The sequence below is a fragment of the Leuciscus leuciscus genome (genome assembly GCF_965113295.1).
Source record: "Leuciscus leuciscus genome assembly, chromosome: 6".
In the NCBI taxonomy this organism is placed as follows: Eukaryota; Metazoa; Chordata; class Actinopteri; order Cypriniformes; family Leuciscidae; genus Leuciscus; species Leuciscus leuciscus.
In genome coordinates, this window is record NC_138730.1 from 20,207,832 (window position 1) to 20,229,008 (window position 21,177).

Below are 21,177 nucleotides of genomic sequence, written 5' to 3' on the forward strand. Positions count from 1 at the left end.
TGTTACCATTCCATTTTAAAGCTTGGAAGAGCCAGAATGTTTTCTGATGGAACTCAAATTGTGTTTGGCTGAAAGAAGAAAAATCATATACACCAGATGGCTTGATGACAAGTAAATTATCGGATAATTTTCATTATTGGGTGAACTAACCCTTTAAAGTCCATTTTATATTTATTCATTTCTATAAATGTATAAATATATGTGGCCTTCTAACCTTTAAAACTGCCTTTGGTTTTAAAACTGGATTTGCAGGTTCCAAGCTGGTGTCAGGTTAAACGAGAATGTTACAAATTACAAATATGCATTCACACAGATGCATGCAAACACTTTGTCTATTTGTGGTTTAGTCACTAGTCCATATCACGACTTAAGTTCAAATTTTGGATAAATAAAAAATAGGTCTGTACACTTATCTCTTAACATTTGAACTCTCTCTTGCATGTGTAACAGAAACATCCGAGACGCAGCACACAGTGCAGCCCACACCTCACCCTCACCATCTCCCTCTTCTCCCGCATTTCGCTGCCAGGTAATAATTTCTACAAATTCCTCGATTTCTGAATTGTTGCCATGATATGATTAACTGATGATTTTATTCTTATGAATTGGATTTTGAATTATTGCTTCATTACCTGGTCAATAAATTGTAAACATTTGATTTTATTCTGACTGACTCTAAGATTGTATATTCCCACAAGTTTGCATTACGACTAATATTTGACAACAAGTGTACTTGGTTTGCAGAGACAAGTTAGTTCTGTTTAGGGCAGTGAATGCCATTTGAACAACCTAAATCTGGTTGTGTCTAATTAGCTCTATTTAATTTAAAGTGCCCTTATTATGCTATTTTAAAGTTTCCTAATGTTGTTTTGGAGTCTCATACAATAGGTTTACATGTATCAAAGGTAAAAAAAACGGTTTAATTTCCTCATAATATACATTTGAACGAACATCACCACATTTTTCAATGATTCTCAAACGACTCGTCAAATGAATCAATCCCTCCTTTCCGCGAGCTACTCTGCTCTGATTGGCCAGACAGCTCAGTCTGTTGCGATTTTGTACAGCGCGTGTCGGAAACCAAAACACACATTGCCAAAACAACGTCAGCTGTCCTGAGGCTTCCTACACTGTAAACTAAAGACAATAACGAACAATGACGTCAATTTTACCATATCAATGCGATATGAAACACTGGAAGAACTAGTTATTGAACCTGAACCTCCATCACAAGGACGACTCGAGCTAGACGTTTCTCAGTGATACACTTACTCAGTTTCAGGTACATTATGAGATGTTGCAACTAATTCCTCACCATCAGCATTAACAAGTGCATGTCCATCAACAAACCGATTATTTTACTTGTACTCAATATATTGCGGTGAACACGTGGAAACTATCAATAACAATCTAGCGTGAATGACTGATGTGAATGACTGATGTGAATGACTTATTTAACAAACGTTGATAAAAAAAAAAAATCTTGCTCCATGATTAATCTTTCCTCAAAGTAGTGAGAATGACAGACAATTTGAATTAATAGAAAATGATAGGTAATAGTTAGGGATGCACCGAATATCGAAGTATCTTTGATTGTGTAAGGGTGAATTCGACCGTCTAAGATATTAGCCAATTACCTCTGTTTGATGAACAAAACTGGCAAGATTGTGTCGTGAGACCTGCAGAAGACGCAAGGACCTCTAAGTGATATAGCTTCCTATAGGGCCCTATAATTTCCACGATCACGGAATCGGCAAATTAACGCGGAATCTAGTTAACGCGGAATTTTACATATTTGGAATGAAATTCTTTTTTTTTTTTTTTTATTAAAAGCTAATGGAGCACTTTTATTTAAACTAATATAATTTATTTTACTGACCGTTTAAAGCTCATAACCATTAATATTTTGTTGTTACTTGAAGTACTTAAGAGTGCAGTGCTATGTTGCATCATGCAGTATTTGTCCTGAAAAGTACTGAGTAAATGTGATGTTTGTTACCTCAATAAATTTAAATTCATTCCCATTTTATTTGTGTACATTTTAATCATTAACATTAAAAACACACTTTTTACGACTAAAATAACAGTAAAGGGTAAAAAAAAAACTGAATTCCCAAAAAATTAAAACGGAAAAAGGAATTTGCAAAAATTTAAATGGAAAAAACTTGGGAAATTGGGAAAAAATAAAACTGATTTTATAGGGCCCTATTCTTAATCTGAGCGGGTAAAACATAAAAATTAATAATCAAACATTCGCTTACTTTTAATGATGCCCAGATATCATTAAAACCTTTTTCATTTATGGAGTTAGATGAAATAACGAGTCAATACATGTGAGAAAATGTATTTCATTTAATCTTGTTGTGTTGCGTAAAAGGAAAGACAAGAAACGTGCAAAAACCTTAACCCGTATTATTGGAGACCTCCATTGGACTAATAGATGGGCTTACAAACCCATAATATACATATGTAAAATATATTGCAAATTTTGTGTAGTGCTTAAGCAAATAAAAATCATCCCCTTTCTTATTTGCAGATTTTCGCATATTTGGACTCGTATGTTATTCGGAGAGGCTTGAAAAATCCAAAGAACCCAAAGAGATCATGCGATTGAAGCCGAGGAACAGATACCGCAGGGTTTCCCTTTTTCTCATTCTGCTCGTGTTTGTGGGATGCCTCATTACTCAGGGCCATTACATTACTCATTACATTTGGCCCTGTCCAATCACCCAGGAGATGTTTGCTACTCAATGGCTCCAAACCACGAAAATCTTCAACAACTCAACCACGATGAATCCAAACGGGTTGAGAGAGCTAGAAGTGACCCCTACACCACTAACATCACATGAAAATGTAATCTCATATTTGGATGTTTTGAACACTAGTTCAAGTAAAGAGATGAGAGCAGCGAGGACACTTAAAATTGAGCCTTATGAGTACATCCTTAATGAGCCGAACGCATGTCTCCTGAGAGCACCTTTCTTAGTGCTTTTGATTTCAGTTGAGCCCAAGAAAACAGACGCCAGGGACGCCATCAGGAAAACATGGGGCAGTGAAAGTATGGCAGGGGACTTGGGTTTCATCCGTCTGTTCTTCATTGGTGTAAATAACGACACCCAAAGAAATGGCAGCAAACTACAGCACACAATAGAGGATGAAAGTCGACAGCATCATGACATCATCCAGCAAGATTACAGGGATACTTACAACAACCTTACCCTCAAAACGCTGATGGGGATGTACTGGATCACAAAGTATTGTCCAGAGGCCACATATGTCATGAAGACAGATAGTGACATGTTTGTCAACACTGAATACCTCGTCCAGAAATTCCTCAAGCCCATGGGACAACTAACACAAAAGTATTTCACAGGATATCTCATGACAGACTTCTCCCCAAACCGAAACAAAGAGAGTAAATGGTATATGCCCCCAGAAATTTACCATGGTAGGCGATACCCCACCTTTTGTTCAGGAACTGGGTACGTCTTCTCAGGTGACGTGGCCAAGAGGATATATGTGGCGTCTCTGATCATACCCAGGCTGCATTTAGAAGATGTGTATGTGGGTATCTGTCTAGCTAAACTGAGGATAAAGCCAGTGCCACCACCAAACGATCAGCTGTTTAATCACTGGCGAGTGCAGTACTCCAGCTGTACGTACAGCAAACTGATCACTTCCCATGGGTTTCACCCCAATGAGCTGATCCAGTACTGGCAGCATCTGCAGAGCAACAAACACAATCCCTGCTAGACGACAGGGTAAAAGGACAGATTTCGCCATGCTTTATTGGTGTGTTTTTTATTGGGGGGGGGGGGGGGGGATCTTACCAAATATAACATTACATCACATCAGGGTTATGTACAACTTTTGTTTCTTTGATGATCAGTTTTTCATTATATAATATTAATGATGGGTTATCTTCACATATCTGACTAGTTAAATGGGTATAAAAATATGCAGTTGTGGGTTTTGAACATTGGTTTTTGTGATCAATCTTATAGGATTGTAAATAAGCAGAAAAAGTCCTTTGAGATATTACAGCCATAATGAAGAAAATCAGGGCACCTTTCGGTCCACAAAATGGCCGCAAGGGCCGAATTTATCCCCCAACAGACAGCATAATCTTGACATTCATGTTACGGTCAGTACAGTAAAGAGAGACCTCTTACATCTCCTGAAACATCTACCTATACACATACTTCCAGAGTCTTAAGGTCAAATTCAACAATAAGCTTCAATCAAATATAATGTGCTCAAACTAAACTAAAATCTAACTTGGTAAATGCAGAGGAAGTGACAAAGGTTTTAAAAAACCTTGGTAAAAAGTTTGGTGCCATTTTGTGTCAAGTAAAGTCAACATTTCAGTGTGAAAATGGGCGAGAGGCCGGTGACATGATTGATAATGAGCGACACCTGCACGACGCACCGGTTTTGTATCTCTCACGGAGGAGCGGAAGCATAAAGGAGGAGCGACAACAGTGCGGATCGAGAGAGGCCAGGCCTGGATTTTATTTGATGTTTATGTTTTATTTAATGTGACAGCAGTCGCCCATGAGGGGCTGCTGTCTTTTACTTTACTTTTGTATTTGTTTTATTTTTGATATTAAAGTTTCTTGAATGTTTGCCGGTTCCCAACTCCTCCTTCCCACAACATTGAACCTCGTTACTTCACTCAGTCCGTCAAGGTCAGAAAGTGAACACACTGGAATGCTGCTTTATAGTAGAAATTCTGATTTCTGAAATTGAAGAACTGACTTTTTTTGGTTTTTTGTTTAATACTTAAAGGTGCAGTTTGTAATATTGGCAGCAAGCCTTTAAAATGGGTATATCCACATCCCTATGATCAGATGCTTTAACTGCACTTTTCTTATCACTTATTTTTGTTGTTGTGTGTTGCGTTATTAGAGAACAATGTCCAGAACATTACATATTTACATATTCTTACTGCACCCGGCACTGCAGCGTGGGTGACGTTAGAACATTTGAAAACAGTAAATTGTTCAGGTATTTAAGACTTCCGTTTACCCCAAAGTTAAGAACAAAGAGAAACAAAACACTTCGCTGAGAGTACATCTAAGCCTTAAGGTCCAAGTTTAAAATGGTTAAAAACAAACTTGATCTTTGACTACTTTTTTGATTAAATTGACCAAAAACAGTGAATTACAACACATGCAAATGTAAAGTACTGACTGAGCAAAAAACTTGATTCAAATTATTATTTTTTGGTTAAAGTGAAATGGACCAAGTAGCAGTTGCAGCTGAGACAAAACACCTTCCTTTAAATAGTTGCCATGTGTCATACAATGGGGTCATGGTTTAACAACCAGTTCATTCATTCGAAACAATTCAAATAATGCCAGAAATAAAAAAAATACTACCACAAATTATTTGTCTTTCATAGTTTGTATCTAAGGTACAGTCAAAAACAAATAGGATGCATAATATATGAACTTACCGTCACTGACTTCAGCGTCATACCGTGATAGGTTCCCATAGTGTCAATTTTAAAACCCTCCGTTTCTGTAGAAAAAAATAAAAACATTTCATAATTTCCAGTAAGCCTCAATTTCATTTTCAGGGGCTTCATCATAAATGGATAATGATACACAAGTACCTCTTCGTACATTTCAGATCAGAGTTTCCTAAACTGTGGGTCATAAACCTAAAGAGCTCACTAACATGTCACCCAGCCAACAATTTAAAAGGTTTTAAAGGAACATAAAAAAAATAAAAAAATAATTCTGTGCAGATATTCTATTAAAAATGTTTGCTGCAGCATTACCATTTAGTCAACATGTTTGATGCTTCAATGGTCAAAAATAAAGCTGGTGAAAACCAACCTACCTTCTTTTCCTTTGAATCGCTCCTGATCGTATCTGTTGTAGGCAGCTGGGACTGGCTGTTTATTTCTTGTTGCTGGATCCTATTGGATGAAAAAACAAATTGGAGTGCATAAATAAACATACATAGATTAGGTTAGCAACTTCATTAGAGTGCCACTAGACATTTTTTAATTACAGGTACACTAAGGCTGCATGATAAATCAAGAAAAAAAAAATATATAAAAAAATCAATATTGCAACATGGCTTCGTGCAACTGACAAACTGCGCCTGCAGTGATTTAAGTACACATATGTTCATCAGTTTCAGAGTGAAGCACGGCACTGTTTATTTACCATAGACTTTTAAAAAAATATGGACTTAGTGTCCGTGACGTCACCCGTAGGTTTCTGAAGAGCATTTTTGAAGCCAAAAGTGGGCGGAGTCTTCCGTCGCTATCTTGGCAGAGCGTCACCGCGCGTCACTCCCGGATAACAGAAAATGGGCAAAGAGGCGGGACGTGGGTGGAGCTGAGGTGCCTGCTTGCTGAAACCACACCCACCTAGATCAGCATGATCAAGTTAGCTCAGGCCAAGGAGCTAATGCTATATGCTACTGGCAGTACCGTCGCAAGGGCTGTGCCAAGTGTGCGACCACACAGGGCCTCACGCTAAAGTGACGGCTGACTTGATGTAAAGCCAAGCCAATAGTTAAAGTTTATGTTTTTTGCCTTATTTTTTTGCCAAATACTATAATAGTTAAAAGACAAAGCTAAAAGTGAGACTGTGTGTATCGTGATGCTGTATTATTCTGCTAGTTAAAAATGTATTATGCAGTACCTTACAATATTGGTCTGAGCGTGTGCGTGTGATGGATTCATGCGCATACATGTCAGTGAGCGCGGCATCGCACGTCAAGTTCGTAGAGAGCTTTATTCAGTCCATTTTAAATTCTGATTTTGGCCGCCTCTCAAATGGGTCAAACCACAGATATTACTGCCAAGTAATAATGTGTTTAAACTTTAAAGTAAACACGCTAGAAATCCACACACATTCAAGGATGTGCATTTATTGCATGGACAGAGAAAAGTTAAGTAAGCATATAGTCTATCTGTTCCGTGAGAGCAACGGTACCGCAGATATATTATATCTATATGTTTTGGAATTAGCAACGGAGGCATGGGATTAGATGCGTAAGAAATTAGTCCCACATACAAGAGCATTTTAATGACAAAAACTTTACAAACGTCTTGAAATACATAATCTGAACAATGTTTAGAGGTGTGGTAACTGTAGTATAAGCGTAATAATTGACTTCAGGCCGTTGAATTATTAGAAAAATAATGCACACCCGAGGTGTAACGGCCACTCCGCTTTGTGACCGCATTACCACCTCGGGTGTGCATTATTTTTCTAATAATTCAACGGCCTGTCGTCAATATCTGTTCCGTGAGAGCAACGGTACCGCAGATATATTATACATATGTAGGACAGATATATTAAACATATGTAAAACTTGTGGCCTTCATCAGCGTTCTATCTTTGTAGTTCTATCATATAAACATCTATTTTACATATCAAATAAACATCTATTTTACATAATGGTGAAAAGGAAGCAGAAGCCACAGACATTCTCACGCTATTGAAGCAGCTTGGTTGTGTACTCACCACCTGAGTTTGGTTCTGAGTCTGTCTCTGTTCAGGGGCTCGACCTTCTTCCCGCGCCTTCACCGATTGTAGGATGGCAAAAATATTTTTGGAGAAGTTCTACAAAATCAAAAGATCAACATGTTCATGAGATCATATTCTTTAAAACCTAGACTTACACTTGTCTTTCTCTTTTGTGCACAACTGATCGTCATTCACAATGTAACCCCACAAACAACAAACATGACTTCAAGTTATGAGATTGTGAAATTTTTTTGACCATACTGGTTTTTTTTAAATTATTATTGCACAGGGCTCTAGAGTGCGACCAATTTGGTCGCACATGCGACCAAATTTTGTAAGGGTGCGACAAAATTTTTTCCTAGGTCGCACCGGTGCACCTAACGTCCTCGCATCCGCTGCCTCTCCACGAACTAAGTGTTTGTTCTCCTTTGACGGAACTCACACACTCATGGGAACTCACACTCTTCTCTCACGCTTAATGAGTGATGACGGAGGACAGAATTAAACATTCAAACGTAGCCTGGTTACACTTAAGGTCTGTGATATTAGTCTGATTTTATTTTAGATTTCGGCTTCCAAAGATTATAAAAAATAATATATTGAGGTAAAACCATTAAAAACTATAGCATTCTATCTAGCGCAACTTCTTCCCTTCGCAGCATTACACTGTCATTTCTCCCTAAAACTCAAACCTAACGACAGAATCAGCACGATCGGTGATTGTTGTAAAATGCAGTCTAGCTACTGTTGCTAACTTGCAAGACGCGTTAAATAATTAAAAGAGCTATTAAAAGCACAAAATCTGCGCAAGAGATGTTGTTCGCAAGGCGGCACGCGCTCCGAAACCGAGACAAGCAAATTATAGCCTACTTTGGGTTTAATGTGCGTGTCTAAACGATCAAATGTACACAAAAGTATGTCAAAATGACCGGCTTGGAGATTCACTAAAAACAGTTTATGTCTTAAATGGACGTAGTTATGGAAATAGTTGGGAGAATATGGTGCATCAGATCAGTAGCAGATCTGCACTCGGTCTTAAAGGGGCCGCAGTCTAGTAAACATGCGGACGATTGCGCCATTACTGCGAATCAAACAACAAGAGAAAAATCACTACAAAGCTCTTGAAAGAATAACTTCAGCTTTATTAAGCATTAATCTATTTATGAAAAAGTATGCAGTGTTATTTTACATTTGATTACTTTATTAGATTTCTTTTTAGACTATATATATATATATATATATATATATATATATATATATATATATATATATATATATATATATATATATATATATATATATATTAGAGGTGGGCATAGATTAATTTTTTAATCTAGATTAATTTTGAAATTAATCTAGATTAAAATGGCTCATTTGAATTCTGCCGAAGGCATTCAGAATATGTGTGCTACCCAAATAATGACTATAAAAGTAAGTCTTTGAGAACGGGTTTCTCAAGCCAGGTGGCGCATTAGACCAGGGGCTCATCTCCTGTTTCCAAAATGCATCACAAACTGCTTGAGAAAGCTGTTCTACTCATAGACTGTAAAAGGTTACTACTGTACTGTTACCATCCGTAGGCAACATTAGGTAGGCCTATGTTATTATCAACTACTATAGGCTATCAATTAGGGATGGGCGATATGGCCTAAAATCTATATTGTGATATACATTGCAGCCTCTTGCGATAACGATATACAGTATATTATAATAAAACCATTTCAGAACAGATTACACAGACCCATGCTAAACATCTGCTAAATGTATTTTTTTTTTAAAGGGTGTATGTAGTTTTGAGAACATATATTGTGCAAAACTGTAAGTATGCAACATTATTTTGCAGATAAATAAAATTTAAGTACACTAGCTGCAGAGACTTAAGTAGGTCTAATGTTTATTATGGCTTGGAGCTTATGAAACCCCAAATTTAAAATTAGAATATTGTCTAACTGATGTCTTTTCAGTTAAAAAGAAACACAACAACGATTCTTAAAATCGAGATTATGTGCTACACCACTAAGATATATTGGAATGGGAATAATACGCGCGCGCTGGTATTCAGTGATATCATGTTTCGTTTTGAATTTGAGGTGGTCGAACGGATTAGTCGTGTGTTAACTTACCGAACTGTTACCCCACACACTCTGTATTTAGTTTGCTGCTGCTCGTCTGACGGCTTAAACCCGAACCAAGTCCAAATAATGGATGTTGCACCGATCTTTTTCACCAGCTTTCACTTTCAGCCGTGTTTACTTAAGATGACGACGAATATGCGTTGCAGCCGGGTTTACCTCGCGGCCGCGGGTAGATTGCGTCATCATAGCTTGTGTAGTATAGAGCCATCTCCCAACCCAACTTGGAGAATAGATTAACGGCGATATTTTTTTTATCGTGCGATAAGAGTCTCGCGTTAACACAGCACGTTAACGCCGATAACGGCCCACCACTAATATATATATATATATAAAAACAAAAAGAACCGATAAGAATACAGTTAAAGTACCGGATCGATAAGCAGTATCGGTAAGAGTAGGAATACCGTTAAAACCCTTTACTCCCCGGTCAATGCTCCGACAACAGCCCAGACATGAAGCTACTTCAGCCACCATTCTCCCCAGTCCCTGGTAAGATGCCAAGCCCTGGTCTTTCGTCGGAGATGGCATCCGACTCAGAGACGGAGGTAGAGCCTATACCGCGCCTGAGCTAGAGACTCAAAATAGTTAGTTTGGCAGCTCAGTGAAGCACTTTATTTTTTTATTTTTTTTTTTATTTATTTACCTACACCTTATTCTTGTTTAAAATCATTTACATAATATGAATGTATATAGAGCGTGATAAAAAGGTGACCTTGAAATTGTGGCGTTAAAGGTGACGCGAGCCGAGAAAAAATTTCAGTGCACCCAAATTTTGTGCTGGTGCACCTAAATAAAAAAGTTAGGTGCACCAGTGCAACCAAGGCAAAAAGTTAGTCTGGAGCCCTGCTGCAGCATGTTAATTATCTAGGTCTGCTACACACTGATAATGTGCTTCATCCTCACTGGGATCAATACACTAATAGTGACACCACACAAGATAAAATCTTCATATATTTATGCTAGTACCTAAGCATTTCTCAATGGTTAATTCCTAAAATACAACATTGTGTTCCACCCATAGAGTCATAGACTGTAAAAACAAAACAAATGGACACTAGTAGTGTCTGTGACGCCACCCGTAGGTTTCTGGAGCATTTTTGAGGCCCAAAGTGGGCGGAGTCGGCCGTCGCCATCGTGGTAGTGTCACCACGCGTCACTCCTGGATATCCAAAAATGGGCAAAGAGACGAGATTCGCTGACGTCTAACAGACAGCAGACAAACGGCTAGTAGTGGGGATATTTAATCTAATTTTATCAATCAATAAATTCCTCTTGAAACAAACTTTGTTGTATTATTTTTAATTTAATACTGTGAAGCTGCTTTGATACAATCTGTATTGTGAAAAGCGCTATACAAATAAACTTGACTTGACTAGTGACATCAGCGGCAATCCACCTGTCACTCAAATGGCCACTCCCTTAATTATGCAAAACTTTAAGGCTTATTATACTACAGGGCTGTTGAATGCTTGAATCTGATTGGTTGACGAACGTTCTAAGGTGTGCATTATTTTCAGGGAAACGCACGGCTAAAGTAGTTCCAGGCAGGTCTTGACCGCATTACAGTTCCATATCACTTCGCGTAGTCAACTGTAATAACAGAACTGCATAATGAATGTAATTTGATACTTATGACTGATCATGCCCAAACGCGTGTTCAGCGCGTTCAGTCTGTGTTCAAAGTCGGTGTTTAAAATCTGCTACAGTTGATGAAATCAGCCAGAAAATGTGTCAGCTAGTCGTGTGTCCCAGCATTAGTCTGCTATCAGCGGCTCAAACCTCCGTTACTAACTCTAAAATGACGTTTTGGAATTAGCAACGGAGGCATGGGATTAGATGCGTAAGAAATTAGTCCTACATACAAGAGCATTTTAATGACAAAAACTTTACAAACGTCTTGAAATACATAATCTGAACAATGTTTCGAGGTGTGGTAACTGTAGTATAAGCGGAATAATTGACTTCAGGCCGTTGAATTATTAGAAAAATAATGCACACCAGAGGTGCATCGGCTACTCCGCTTCGCGTCGTGACCGCATTACCACCTCGGGTGTGCATTATTTTTCTAATAATTCAACGGCCTGTCGTCAATTCTTCCTTACATATAGTTGAAACGGATGAGTTATAAAAAAAAATGTAAATTAAAAATTAAAATAAAATCACCCCCTCACAGTTGTCATGAAGGGCAAAATTAGCTATATAGACCAAACCCACTTTTTGTACCAGGCTGTAAAAAGAACAACTCTGCTGTAAAGTTGGACATATGTGGATCCTGGATCACAAAACCAGTCATAAGTTGCACAGGAATATTTGTGGCAATAGCCAACAATACATTATATGGGTCAAAATTATAGATTTTTCTTTTATGCCAAAAATCATTAGGATATTAAGTAAAGATCATGTACCATGAAGATATTTTGTCAATTTCCTACCGTAAATATATAAAACATTTATTTTTGTGAGTGAATGCAGCACAATCGCCAACATAAATGGACAACTTTAAAGGAGATTTTCTCAATGTTTCGATGTTTTGCACCCTCAGATTCCAGATCTTCAAATAGTTGTATCTCGGCCAAATATTGTCCTATCCTAACTAACCATACATCAATGGAAGCTTATGTATTCAGCTTTCAGATGCTGTATACACCTCAATTGCAAAAAATTGACCCATGTGACTTTTTTTTGTCCAGGGTCACATATTAACATGGGGATTGACTTTTTTTGGGAGCCAGTCGATGAATTGCAGTTTAAGTAACTTCAGTGTTGGATTCAAGAGAGACCGGAAGGTTGATGCTTGGTTCCACCAAACCACAAAATGTGGCTATGATCTCATCAGACGTACACATTGACTGTAAACATGTAAATAAAACTGGGTAACCAGAACAATGTGATTTAATCCAAGTAATAACTACAACAAATTTTCATAAAAACAAGATTAGCAGTTTAATCAATGCAACTACTACATGCAGGACAACCATTTTATGATTTATAAATACTGTAACACTAGTGGCAAACAGACCCAGATAAAAACCCAGATGAACAGTTACATCATTTTAATGAGGCAGTAATAGTTCGCACAGGTACCACTTTTTCCAGAACGAGGCCGATACCAAAACGTTTTGGTTCTTCAAACGATTCTGAGCTTAGTTTTGAACAGCAGATGACGCTGCGTGCTTTAGTAACAGCCGTACTCTGCTTGCTTCCAATTCCTTGCAAACACTGCATTAATCTTCCATAAAATAAAATCTTTCATAAAGTTCAAAGAGGTTGAAGCAAATTACAAGGGTGTTCGCAATGGGTTATGTTTACAATACTTGTGCATAATAAAAGCATTCTGAGGTGCAAGTACATTTAACCACTTACATGGGCTCATCTCACACAGCCGAACGTACAAGAGCTCTTCTTCCTGAGCATTTGAGTGTGTGGTTAAAAACTAGCCTACAGCGCCATCTGCTGTTAAAAACTGAGCTCAGAATAGATTGGAGAGAGAATCGATGCATACCGAAAAATCTCAGAATCTCAAAATCAATCCACGAATCGCGATGCATAGATTTATTGTCCCATCCCTAGTACTAGGCCGATACAATGTTTCATTATCTAATATATTGAAAAATTACAAATGGCGGAAAAAAAACAATTAAAAAAAATTTAATAATCAAAATCAATTTGATCATCAATTATCAATAATCAAATTTTTGTTGGTTTAATTTGTTTAGCAATTAAATATTTCCTTTACTTAGGGAAATATATCATTTTTACAAGTTACTTTCATGCTCAATTCTGCCTGTTAAAATGTATTGTACAAACTTCTGTTATTTTCACTGTTCATTTTATTGCTCCATCAGATTTTAATCTTTAATTTAATAGCAAAGGGCATTTTTAGAGCTGCTTCAGCAGGGGTCATTTTATATAATGTATATAATATTATGTTTTAACAATCATCTTAAGTACATTATGTATTATAACAAATGCCTGCAGAGGGCACCAACGGGCCAGGTGTTGTTACGCTTTACAGCAGATAAAAATGTTTTAAATTGAGTACTCAAATTTAATCAGGAAATCTTGACAGCCCTAAACGTTCATGTTATATAATTTGGTTGCATTTGTGAGTTAATAAAAATAGAACTGGTTGTGTAAACTTGGCACATTATATCTAAATATCGATAAATCAATCTATATAGCCCTGAATCGAATCGCAGAATTTTTTTTTAGGTATCGGCAAATATCGTATCGCTGGCTGAGAGAATCGATATCGTATCGTATCGTGATGAACTGTCTGATTTACACCCCAGTACATAGTTTAACAACTTGAAATATATTTTCATTATTTTTGGGTTGCAATTCAGAAGCGAATTTAGCAAATTCAGAACTACTCAATTTAACTGGATACAAAATTTGATTATAATTTTTAACTAAATTACATGTATTAATGAATTAATTTTAAAGATATTACTGTGGCAACAGAGGTAATTATTGAATAGAGATTACAAAACTGAATTGCTCTCATGGAAGGAAAGATCAGGGACAATGATGGCATTTATTTTTTAAAACAAGAGTCCTTGTTTTTCAAGAAAATTCGGGTGATTCCGCTTACCTTGCCGCTGCTCTGTAATATCGTCGTCCTCGTCCGCCACACTCTTTCTCGGCTCACAATGTCTCTGGTCACGTCTACTTCAGCATCCACAAAGCTTCTCTGTTTCTGGGTGATGTCATCGTCCAGGTCAGGCTTGATAGTAGAGCGCTTCTTGGCCATGATTTTAGCCTTGATGGCAGCGATTTTCTCCACAGACATGGCTTCTGACAGAGACCTAAGATCAGCAGAAGTAGGATTAGCTAAACTGAGGGGCTCACAGCCTCAATTTAGGACAACTAAGCAGTTAAGGGTCACAACTAAAGGGTAAATACACAACGTTTTCCAACTTTGACTATATTCAATATACAGCACAGCTTTGAGTTTATAAAACTGGAATTACATTTTAAAATATTAAGAACAAATTTATAAAACGCTCTTTAGATAATCCATTAATCACCACTTGCACTGCATTTTTTACGAACTTGTTCGAAAGATCATTTGTATGTATTGTGAACTCCCTTAGTCATAGTGATAAAGTTCTCTAATTATGCCATTTTAAAGTCTCCTAATTTTGTCTCCAACAACAGGTTTACATGCATCCAAGGTAGGGCTGGAATAATTATCACGATAAAATCAGTCGATATCGATAAATATCACGATAAATGTCAAATCTTTTTCTTTCAAGTTTAAAGGCAGATTTTTGCTCCCAAGCGAAAGTTGTAGAAACCATACAGTTAAATTGTGGTTATAAATTACTCCTTATTGTCAGAACTTGACAAACATGTTTTTCAGTCATTTTTCCTTGAAATAAATAACATTTTAGTAACTAAACTGAATTTTATTAGGTTTAGTGAAAACATGTTACAATGTTTACATGGTACAATTTCTGGTAAGCTACGCCTTTTTATTATTTCATTTCAATTCAGTTATTGTGATTTGATTTAATATTGACTCATTTGGATAAATATTAGGTACTCAAGATAGGCGTTAATTTTTCTCAAGAAAAAAACAACTCACCTAATGCTGTAAACATACAGAGAGCCCTATCAGCTGGCAGTATTATTTAAGGTTAAAAATAACTCAAATTAAATATGTGTTTTTTTTATTATTATAATAACAACTTTATTTAATGATATAAGTACGAATATAATATGTAATATAGTACACATATTTAGCAAAATACTCTCTATAGCTCTTTTTTTCTTGCCAACTATGTGCTATAGCCTATACAGTATGTTCATTAAATGGCTTTCCTGAGGTAAATATGACATCATTGTTCTCCAGCTATGTTATTGACCTCTTCACGCTGATAAAAAAACACTGATTGATCGATATTATGTATGAGGAATATACATTTAGGTAAGTTGTAGCCTACTGTATCTTTCAACAGTGTTCGTGTTTTTTTTATTATTAGCTCAGCTGCTTTAGAATCGAGATGATCGGTTCACGTGCGCTAGGGATCTGTCACGTCACATTTACAAGCGCCAAAACGGTATTTATTGTTTGAATTTCGTAATAAAATTGACAGAATCTGACAGCTGAGATTTTTTTGTAGATCATAAAGTAACTGCTCTGTCTAGTCTGTCGGTCTCCGTGTCCTCTTTGCTTCGCGATTTTATTGTGCGTGAGAAAATGGATGTGTGGTGTGAGAACGTGGTGTGAGAAGTGTTAATTGCGTGTGTCTCACGGTAAATGCGTGAGAGTTGGCAGCTCGTAAATGTGTTTTCGTGAATATATATTTTTTTACGTTCGCCGGCATCGCGCGCAGTTTTCAAACGGACGAGCAGAGGACGAGAGAATATGGTTGCAACTTGCAAGATACCGAAGAATTAATAAAAAAACATCATATAAGTACGTTTTTAAGGTTTAACGTCAGGGTTGTTTGCTCTGAATACATTTTATGAGACGCTGTGTGAGTTAATAAGGCAACTCACACAGCGTCTCATAAAATGTGTCGGTTCGCAGTTTAGCATAACAGTCAATATACGCTTACACCTGTGCTAGTACACGCATTTACCATGCCGTGTGTACGTTACAAATGTTTAACTAAAGTGTCAGCAAGTTAACATTTGGCAGTTTGACATCGATTATGTAGTTACTTCAGTTCAGAATAGGGCTAGAAATGACTTAGACAGCGGTTTCTTCTTCCGGTCGGCGGATTGTGAATCGAAACTAGGAATCGAAATTTTAACTTTTGAACGATTCCGGGAAAAATCGCAAAGCTAGTCCCGGTTCCAATCGATACTCGATACTCGATACCCAAGCCTAGGTAACAGCAGGTGATATTGTAATGAAACAGGTTTGTGTTGTTTGACTGAGGACGCGTATCTTCAGCAGTTTCCAGTGCAGGCTGCAATATTAATATTACATATTTTGTCTCTTAGATATTCTGCACATTTGACAGTAGCTTGAGTTCTGATACAGATGTAAATTGATGTTCATTAACAAAATCAGTAACATCTGTAAAAATTGTAACAACCACATTTTTATATGGTCAAATTTAAATATTCTAACTATGAATTTTTTTTCAAATTAACCATTGGACTTCCATATAACATACATTTAGACAGTTAAAACCATGGCAATTTGTAGATCGAAAAGCCTTCTGACTGTATCGTTGCACAGAGTGTTTATCCAGTTTGTCAGCGCCGTTTCATCTGGATTTAAACTATTTAAATCACAGAGACATTTGTGTTCTTTGCTGAATTAAATTGATTAGAATTCTCACTTGATCTCACAGTGCTGTTCAGCTGCGGCAGGCCCACCCATTTTAGGTCCGGGCCCACCCATTTTCTACTATGGTTTTGTACGTTTCTTCATTCAGATCTATTTGCGATCCATTCCATTCTAAACAAACAACGCAGTTTACATGCTTCGTCCTTGTTATATTATTCATTAAGATAATAATGAATAAATGCATGCATAATTATCAGTGAACTTGATAAATGTTGCAGATATGTTTTACTATGCATGCACAAACAAATGCCTTTCAACTTATGTGTGCAAAATTCAGAATAAAATGAATGTGCAGCAATTTGTACAAATAGAGAGTCTGTAGGCATATGTGTTGTAGCCATTAAATAAGCTAATTTAGTTTAATATTTGTTAAAATATTATAATATTATTTTTTCATCTATGTTGATTATGAAAAGTGAACCACACGAGTAAGATAGGATTGCGCAATATATCGAGAGACACGGAGCGGGTCAGACATGATTTTGACCACTTAATTAAGTTTTTTAGAAAGCCTTTTTTAAGTGAATTTCGTTTTGTATAAATTGTATCTTAATTTTACTAATTTTTTTATCAACCAATTGCCTGGATTTAATAAATAAGCAAATATAGCAGACAATATAATCATGGAGGCGCCCACGTGGTCACTTGGATTGCTCGTGAACAGGAGTGCATCTCATCCTAACTTAACGAAACTCAGCATATGCCTCACAAACATGAAATATAACTTAAGAAAGCTTGAAATGTCTTTTTAACAATTTAAAACGAAAAGAAATAGGCTACTCTCTGATCATGTAATCCATGATGTGCATTTCTCTCTATAGGCGCGTTCACTACGGAGATGGCGATTGTCAACTTCATCTTACAGCTGCTGTTGCTGTTAATAAACTAAAAATAATAGGCCTATAATTTTATTAAACAATAAATTAAATTGTAATTGTATTAAAAAAAAAGCAACAAAAAAAATTCTGTTTATATATATATATTTTTATTTTTACTTTTACCTATGCTAATTACGCATTAAATTCAGGTAGGCTACTGAGTCGCTGTCCTCAGTGCCACAGAAAAGCGCTGAAACGGAGATGAAGGGGGACCCGTTTTTTTTGTGGCTTATTTTAACTGGCCCATCCAGTTTTCTGGAGGCCCACCTACAATCAAAATCCTGGCACCACTAGTGGTGCTGTTTAGTGGTCGTGTGACCGAGACTGATCAGCGAGTAAACGAATCTGCTACAGTAAGCTCGCGCTGCGGTTTGAGCTGAGCGGATAAATGGTCCGCGTGGCGAGGTTCAAATGAGTAGTGCTGTTTCGTTCCGCTTTTGAACGTTATATCGAACTCTTTTTATCGTTTTATCGAAGAAAATTATATTGCGATAATTATCATTATCGTCCAGCCCTAATCCAAGGCGAAAAAAAGCACTTTAATCTTCTCAGTGTCTGAAACAGATCAGTCAAGAATTCAGTCTCTCTAAACCCCTCCTTCCCGCACCTCCAACTCTGCTCTGATTGGTCAGATGGCCAATACCATATCTGAATTTGACATGAGCATGTCAAACATAAATTTGATTTCACATGTCAACAACAGGAACCAAACTTGTCCAGTCTCAGCTACAACTACAGAGTTTGAGGGTCAAAGTAGAAGTTGTTCGCGAGCAGTCAATAAAGACCATAAACTGGCATTATGCAAATTTTGAATTTCAGAACCAATTTTTTATTTTGGGAGACAATAACTCCATTTATCTGCACTTTGATCTTTGCAAAACTTTTACATTCACAAACAGCTATATTACACACATCATGAAAGTTAATATCCGAAAAAGCATAAAAGGCGCACATTAAAACACTGGATCATACCTGATCTGATCCGTCTGCACAATGCTTTCCTTATGACCCTCGAGACGAGCCGCCAGTCGCTCCTTATCCAGACGCACACGCTCTTCATCCTGAGAATCACATGCATAAATCATAAATTAGAATCCTATATCCTACAGCTCTGCTTTTCAGCAATATAAAGGTAAGCAAAGACTTTAGATGGAAAGCCAAGAAATACTTGTGTTAAAATGTTTCTCACCTCAACCCGAGGTTTTTTAGCCTCTGACGACGCTTCATCCGCTGCCCTTTTAACTGTTAAAACAATTGTAATTTATTGCCAGTAAATTGGTGATTCTTGACTACAAATCTTTAAAAGACAAAACTTTTTCAAACTATGTTTCAGACTTTTATCACATGCCTAATTATGGCCTATTATGCATGATGATTATTTTAACGAAGAGCATGCTAAAAAAATATATATATCCACACACCTTGTGTCGGCCTTTGTAGACCAATCTCAATGGGCGCACTTCTGTCGATACTCGTCGATGACGCTGTAAAATTTTATTAAATGCCACTTTGATTACAAACAGATAAATAGTTATGTTGCTTTAGTAACGAGTTGAATACGGTAACGTCTGTGATTTCTCGTCACACTTACAGCTTTCTCCATTGAGATAGGACAACAAGTCTTTTCTGTCAGGTCGTCTTACAACAGGGATGTTCTCTGTCTGCAATCAGAAAAACAGCTTTACCTTTTACTTTCCAGTCAACTAAGCAAAATGTGAACACAGCCTACATTATAAAAGAAAAACATGAAGACAAAACTTCTAACAGTGAATGAACATACATACATAAACATGATCATATATGAGGGTCCATGACTTACTGCAGCTCTCCGCACATAGGACGGATGAGGAAGATGCACATTGTTGAGCAGGAAAAGAATGGAGTCAAGAGTGTAGTACTCTTTAGGCTGTCCCTCTTTTCCAGTTCTGTAATGACATTAAATTGCATGTCATATATACATATTTATTTATACATACATGAATCAAGGTTTAAGTCTATTTAGCATTTTTTGCATTATAACATCAGCATCATTTCAATGAAAAGTGGGATTGAAAGGTTATGAATATTTATTTGATTTGATTTTGTAAATTAATTTGTGGATCAAATTTTGTCTACCCCTCCAGTAACGTTGCACAAGTAACTTTGACAATTGCTCTCACTGGTGACATCTAAAATTACCACAAAAAGAAAAAGAAAAAAAGAAGAACTAACTGAACCTGCAATCCGGTCATTTTTTTAAGATTCACATTTCCACCAAAATACGTTACAAACCGCAACAACCTTGTATGAACCCTAGATAGGACACATCACATGAGATCATGTGGGTTCACTAACATAACTACGTGAACAATTACAGAACATTACAAAAAAAAAGGATTGTAGTGGCTCCATGGTACAGTGTAGTATTAAATAAAATATTAGATAATATCCTAGTACTTTGAGGCATACCATACGTCTCAAAATATCCATGCTCCATCATCCATGTTATTTACATGTTATTTCAAGGTATAGCATGTACAAAAAACATACTTTGTAATTTTTAGATCCTATTTCGTGGAACTAAGTTAGTGAATAGTGATTGATTGCAAAGTTTTAAACTCTCACTCAGATCAAATGACAATGTTTCAACAATAACAAACGAGAAGTTGTCGCGCAGCATCAGTGAAGCCTACGATGTTGTCCAGGAAAACAACTCAGTGGGTTTTAAGGAACCGCCAAAATATAAGTTATAATCTCTCGTTATCTATATATGCATTTACACTAGCTTGCAGATACAGTACGCCTTCTCCTTTCAATTAACAGTTTAACACAACACGAGTTTCTCCACACGAGTCCATCAGTAGCGCATTAGCAGCTAAAGCAGCTCAGCTCAAAACAAAACTGACAAATGAGCAGAACAAGCGCACACATACCCCCAAATGACATAGTTAGTCTTGACATTTTTTGGCCAGGAGAATTCTCCGAAAATAACTTCATCTCCTTTCGCAACGATCTCCTTTTTCTGGATATTGTACTGGCGAAGAACACTCAACACGTCCGCCATGATCGCGCCTCCTCATTACGAGTGTTTTATTTAAGACCCCGCAACTTTTCAGCACAGGACTGCTAGGAATAGTGCCTATGTCAAATTCATGCATTTATAAGCTTTATAGTGTTATTTTTTGGACTTCAACCACAATAGGGACCATATAAGCTGATTCAGTAAATGTATTATTCACAGGCGAATAGGAGTTATGTATTAAAAAGTATTTAAGAATCGCACGCACTGGTCAGGCAAATCCGGGGCATCTAAATCGAACAGCCTCTGTCAAGTCTTAACTGTAAGCTGTTAATTCACTGTCATAAACGTTACAAAAAAAGAA

General features: G+C 36.9%; 2 protein-coding genes across 2 annotated transcripts in view; one reads left to right on the plus strand and one right to left on the minus strand.

Annotated features, from left to right (window-relative positions):
- The window catches only part of cdc73 (cell division cycle 73, Paf1/RNA polymerase II complex component, homolog), a 53,082-nt gene extending 32,215 nt beyond the window's left edge, over positions 1 to 20,867 (minus strand). The window contains exons 1-10 of the mRNA XM_082172297.1: positions 20,728 to 20,867; positions 19,635 to 19,740; positions 19,407 to 19,476; positions 19,237 to 19,299; positions 19,005 to 19,057; positions 18,788 to 18,876; positions 14,223 to 14,436; positions 7,491 to 7,589; positions 5,848 to 5,926; positions 5,459 to 5,523 (exon numbers count right to left, since the gene is read on the minus strand). Coding sequence (XP_082028423.1) covers positions 5,459 to 5,523; positions 5,848 to 5,926; positions 7,491 to 7,589; positions 14,223 to 14,436; positions 18,788 to 18,876; positions 19,005 to 19,057; positions 19,237 to 19,299; positions 19,407 to 19,476; positions 19,635 to 19,740; positions 20,728 to 20,858 — 969 coding nt within the window. The 5' untranslated portion in view covers positions 20,859 to 20,867. The remainder of the gene's footprint in view (positions 1 to 5,458; positions 5,524 to 5,847; positions 5,927 to 7,490; positions 7,590 to 14,222; positions 14,437 to 18,787; positions 18,877 to 19,004; positions 19,058 to 19,236; positions 19,300 to 19,406; positions 19,477 to 19,634; positions 19,741 to 20,727) is intronic.
- On the plus strand, positions 1,583 to 4,929 carry LOC309500639 (beta-1,3-galactosyltransferase 2). The gene has a single exon (XM_082172298.1). The coding sequence runs from the start codon at positions 2,605 to 2,607 to the stop codon at positions 3,751 to 3,753; it is 1,149 nt and encodes a 382-aa protein (XP_082028424.1). The 5' UTR covers positions 1,583 to 2,604; the 3' UTR covers positions 3,754 to 4,929.
- Positions 20,868 to 21,177: the final 310 nt, after the last annotated feature.

What these genes read in the sequence shown, in the direction of transcription:
- LOC309500639 (XM_082172298.1), top strand. Translation starts at nt 2,605, where the DNA reads ATGCGATTGAAGCCGAGGAACAGATACCGCAGGGTTTCCCTTTTTCTC.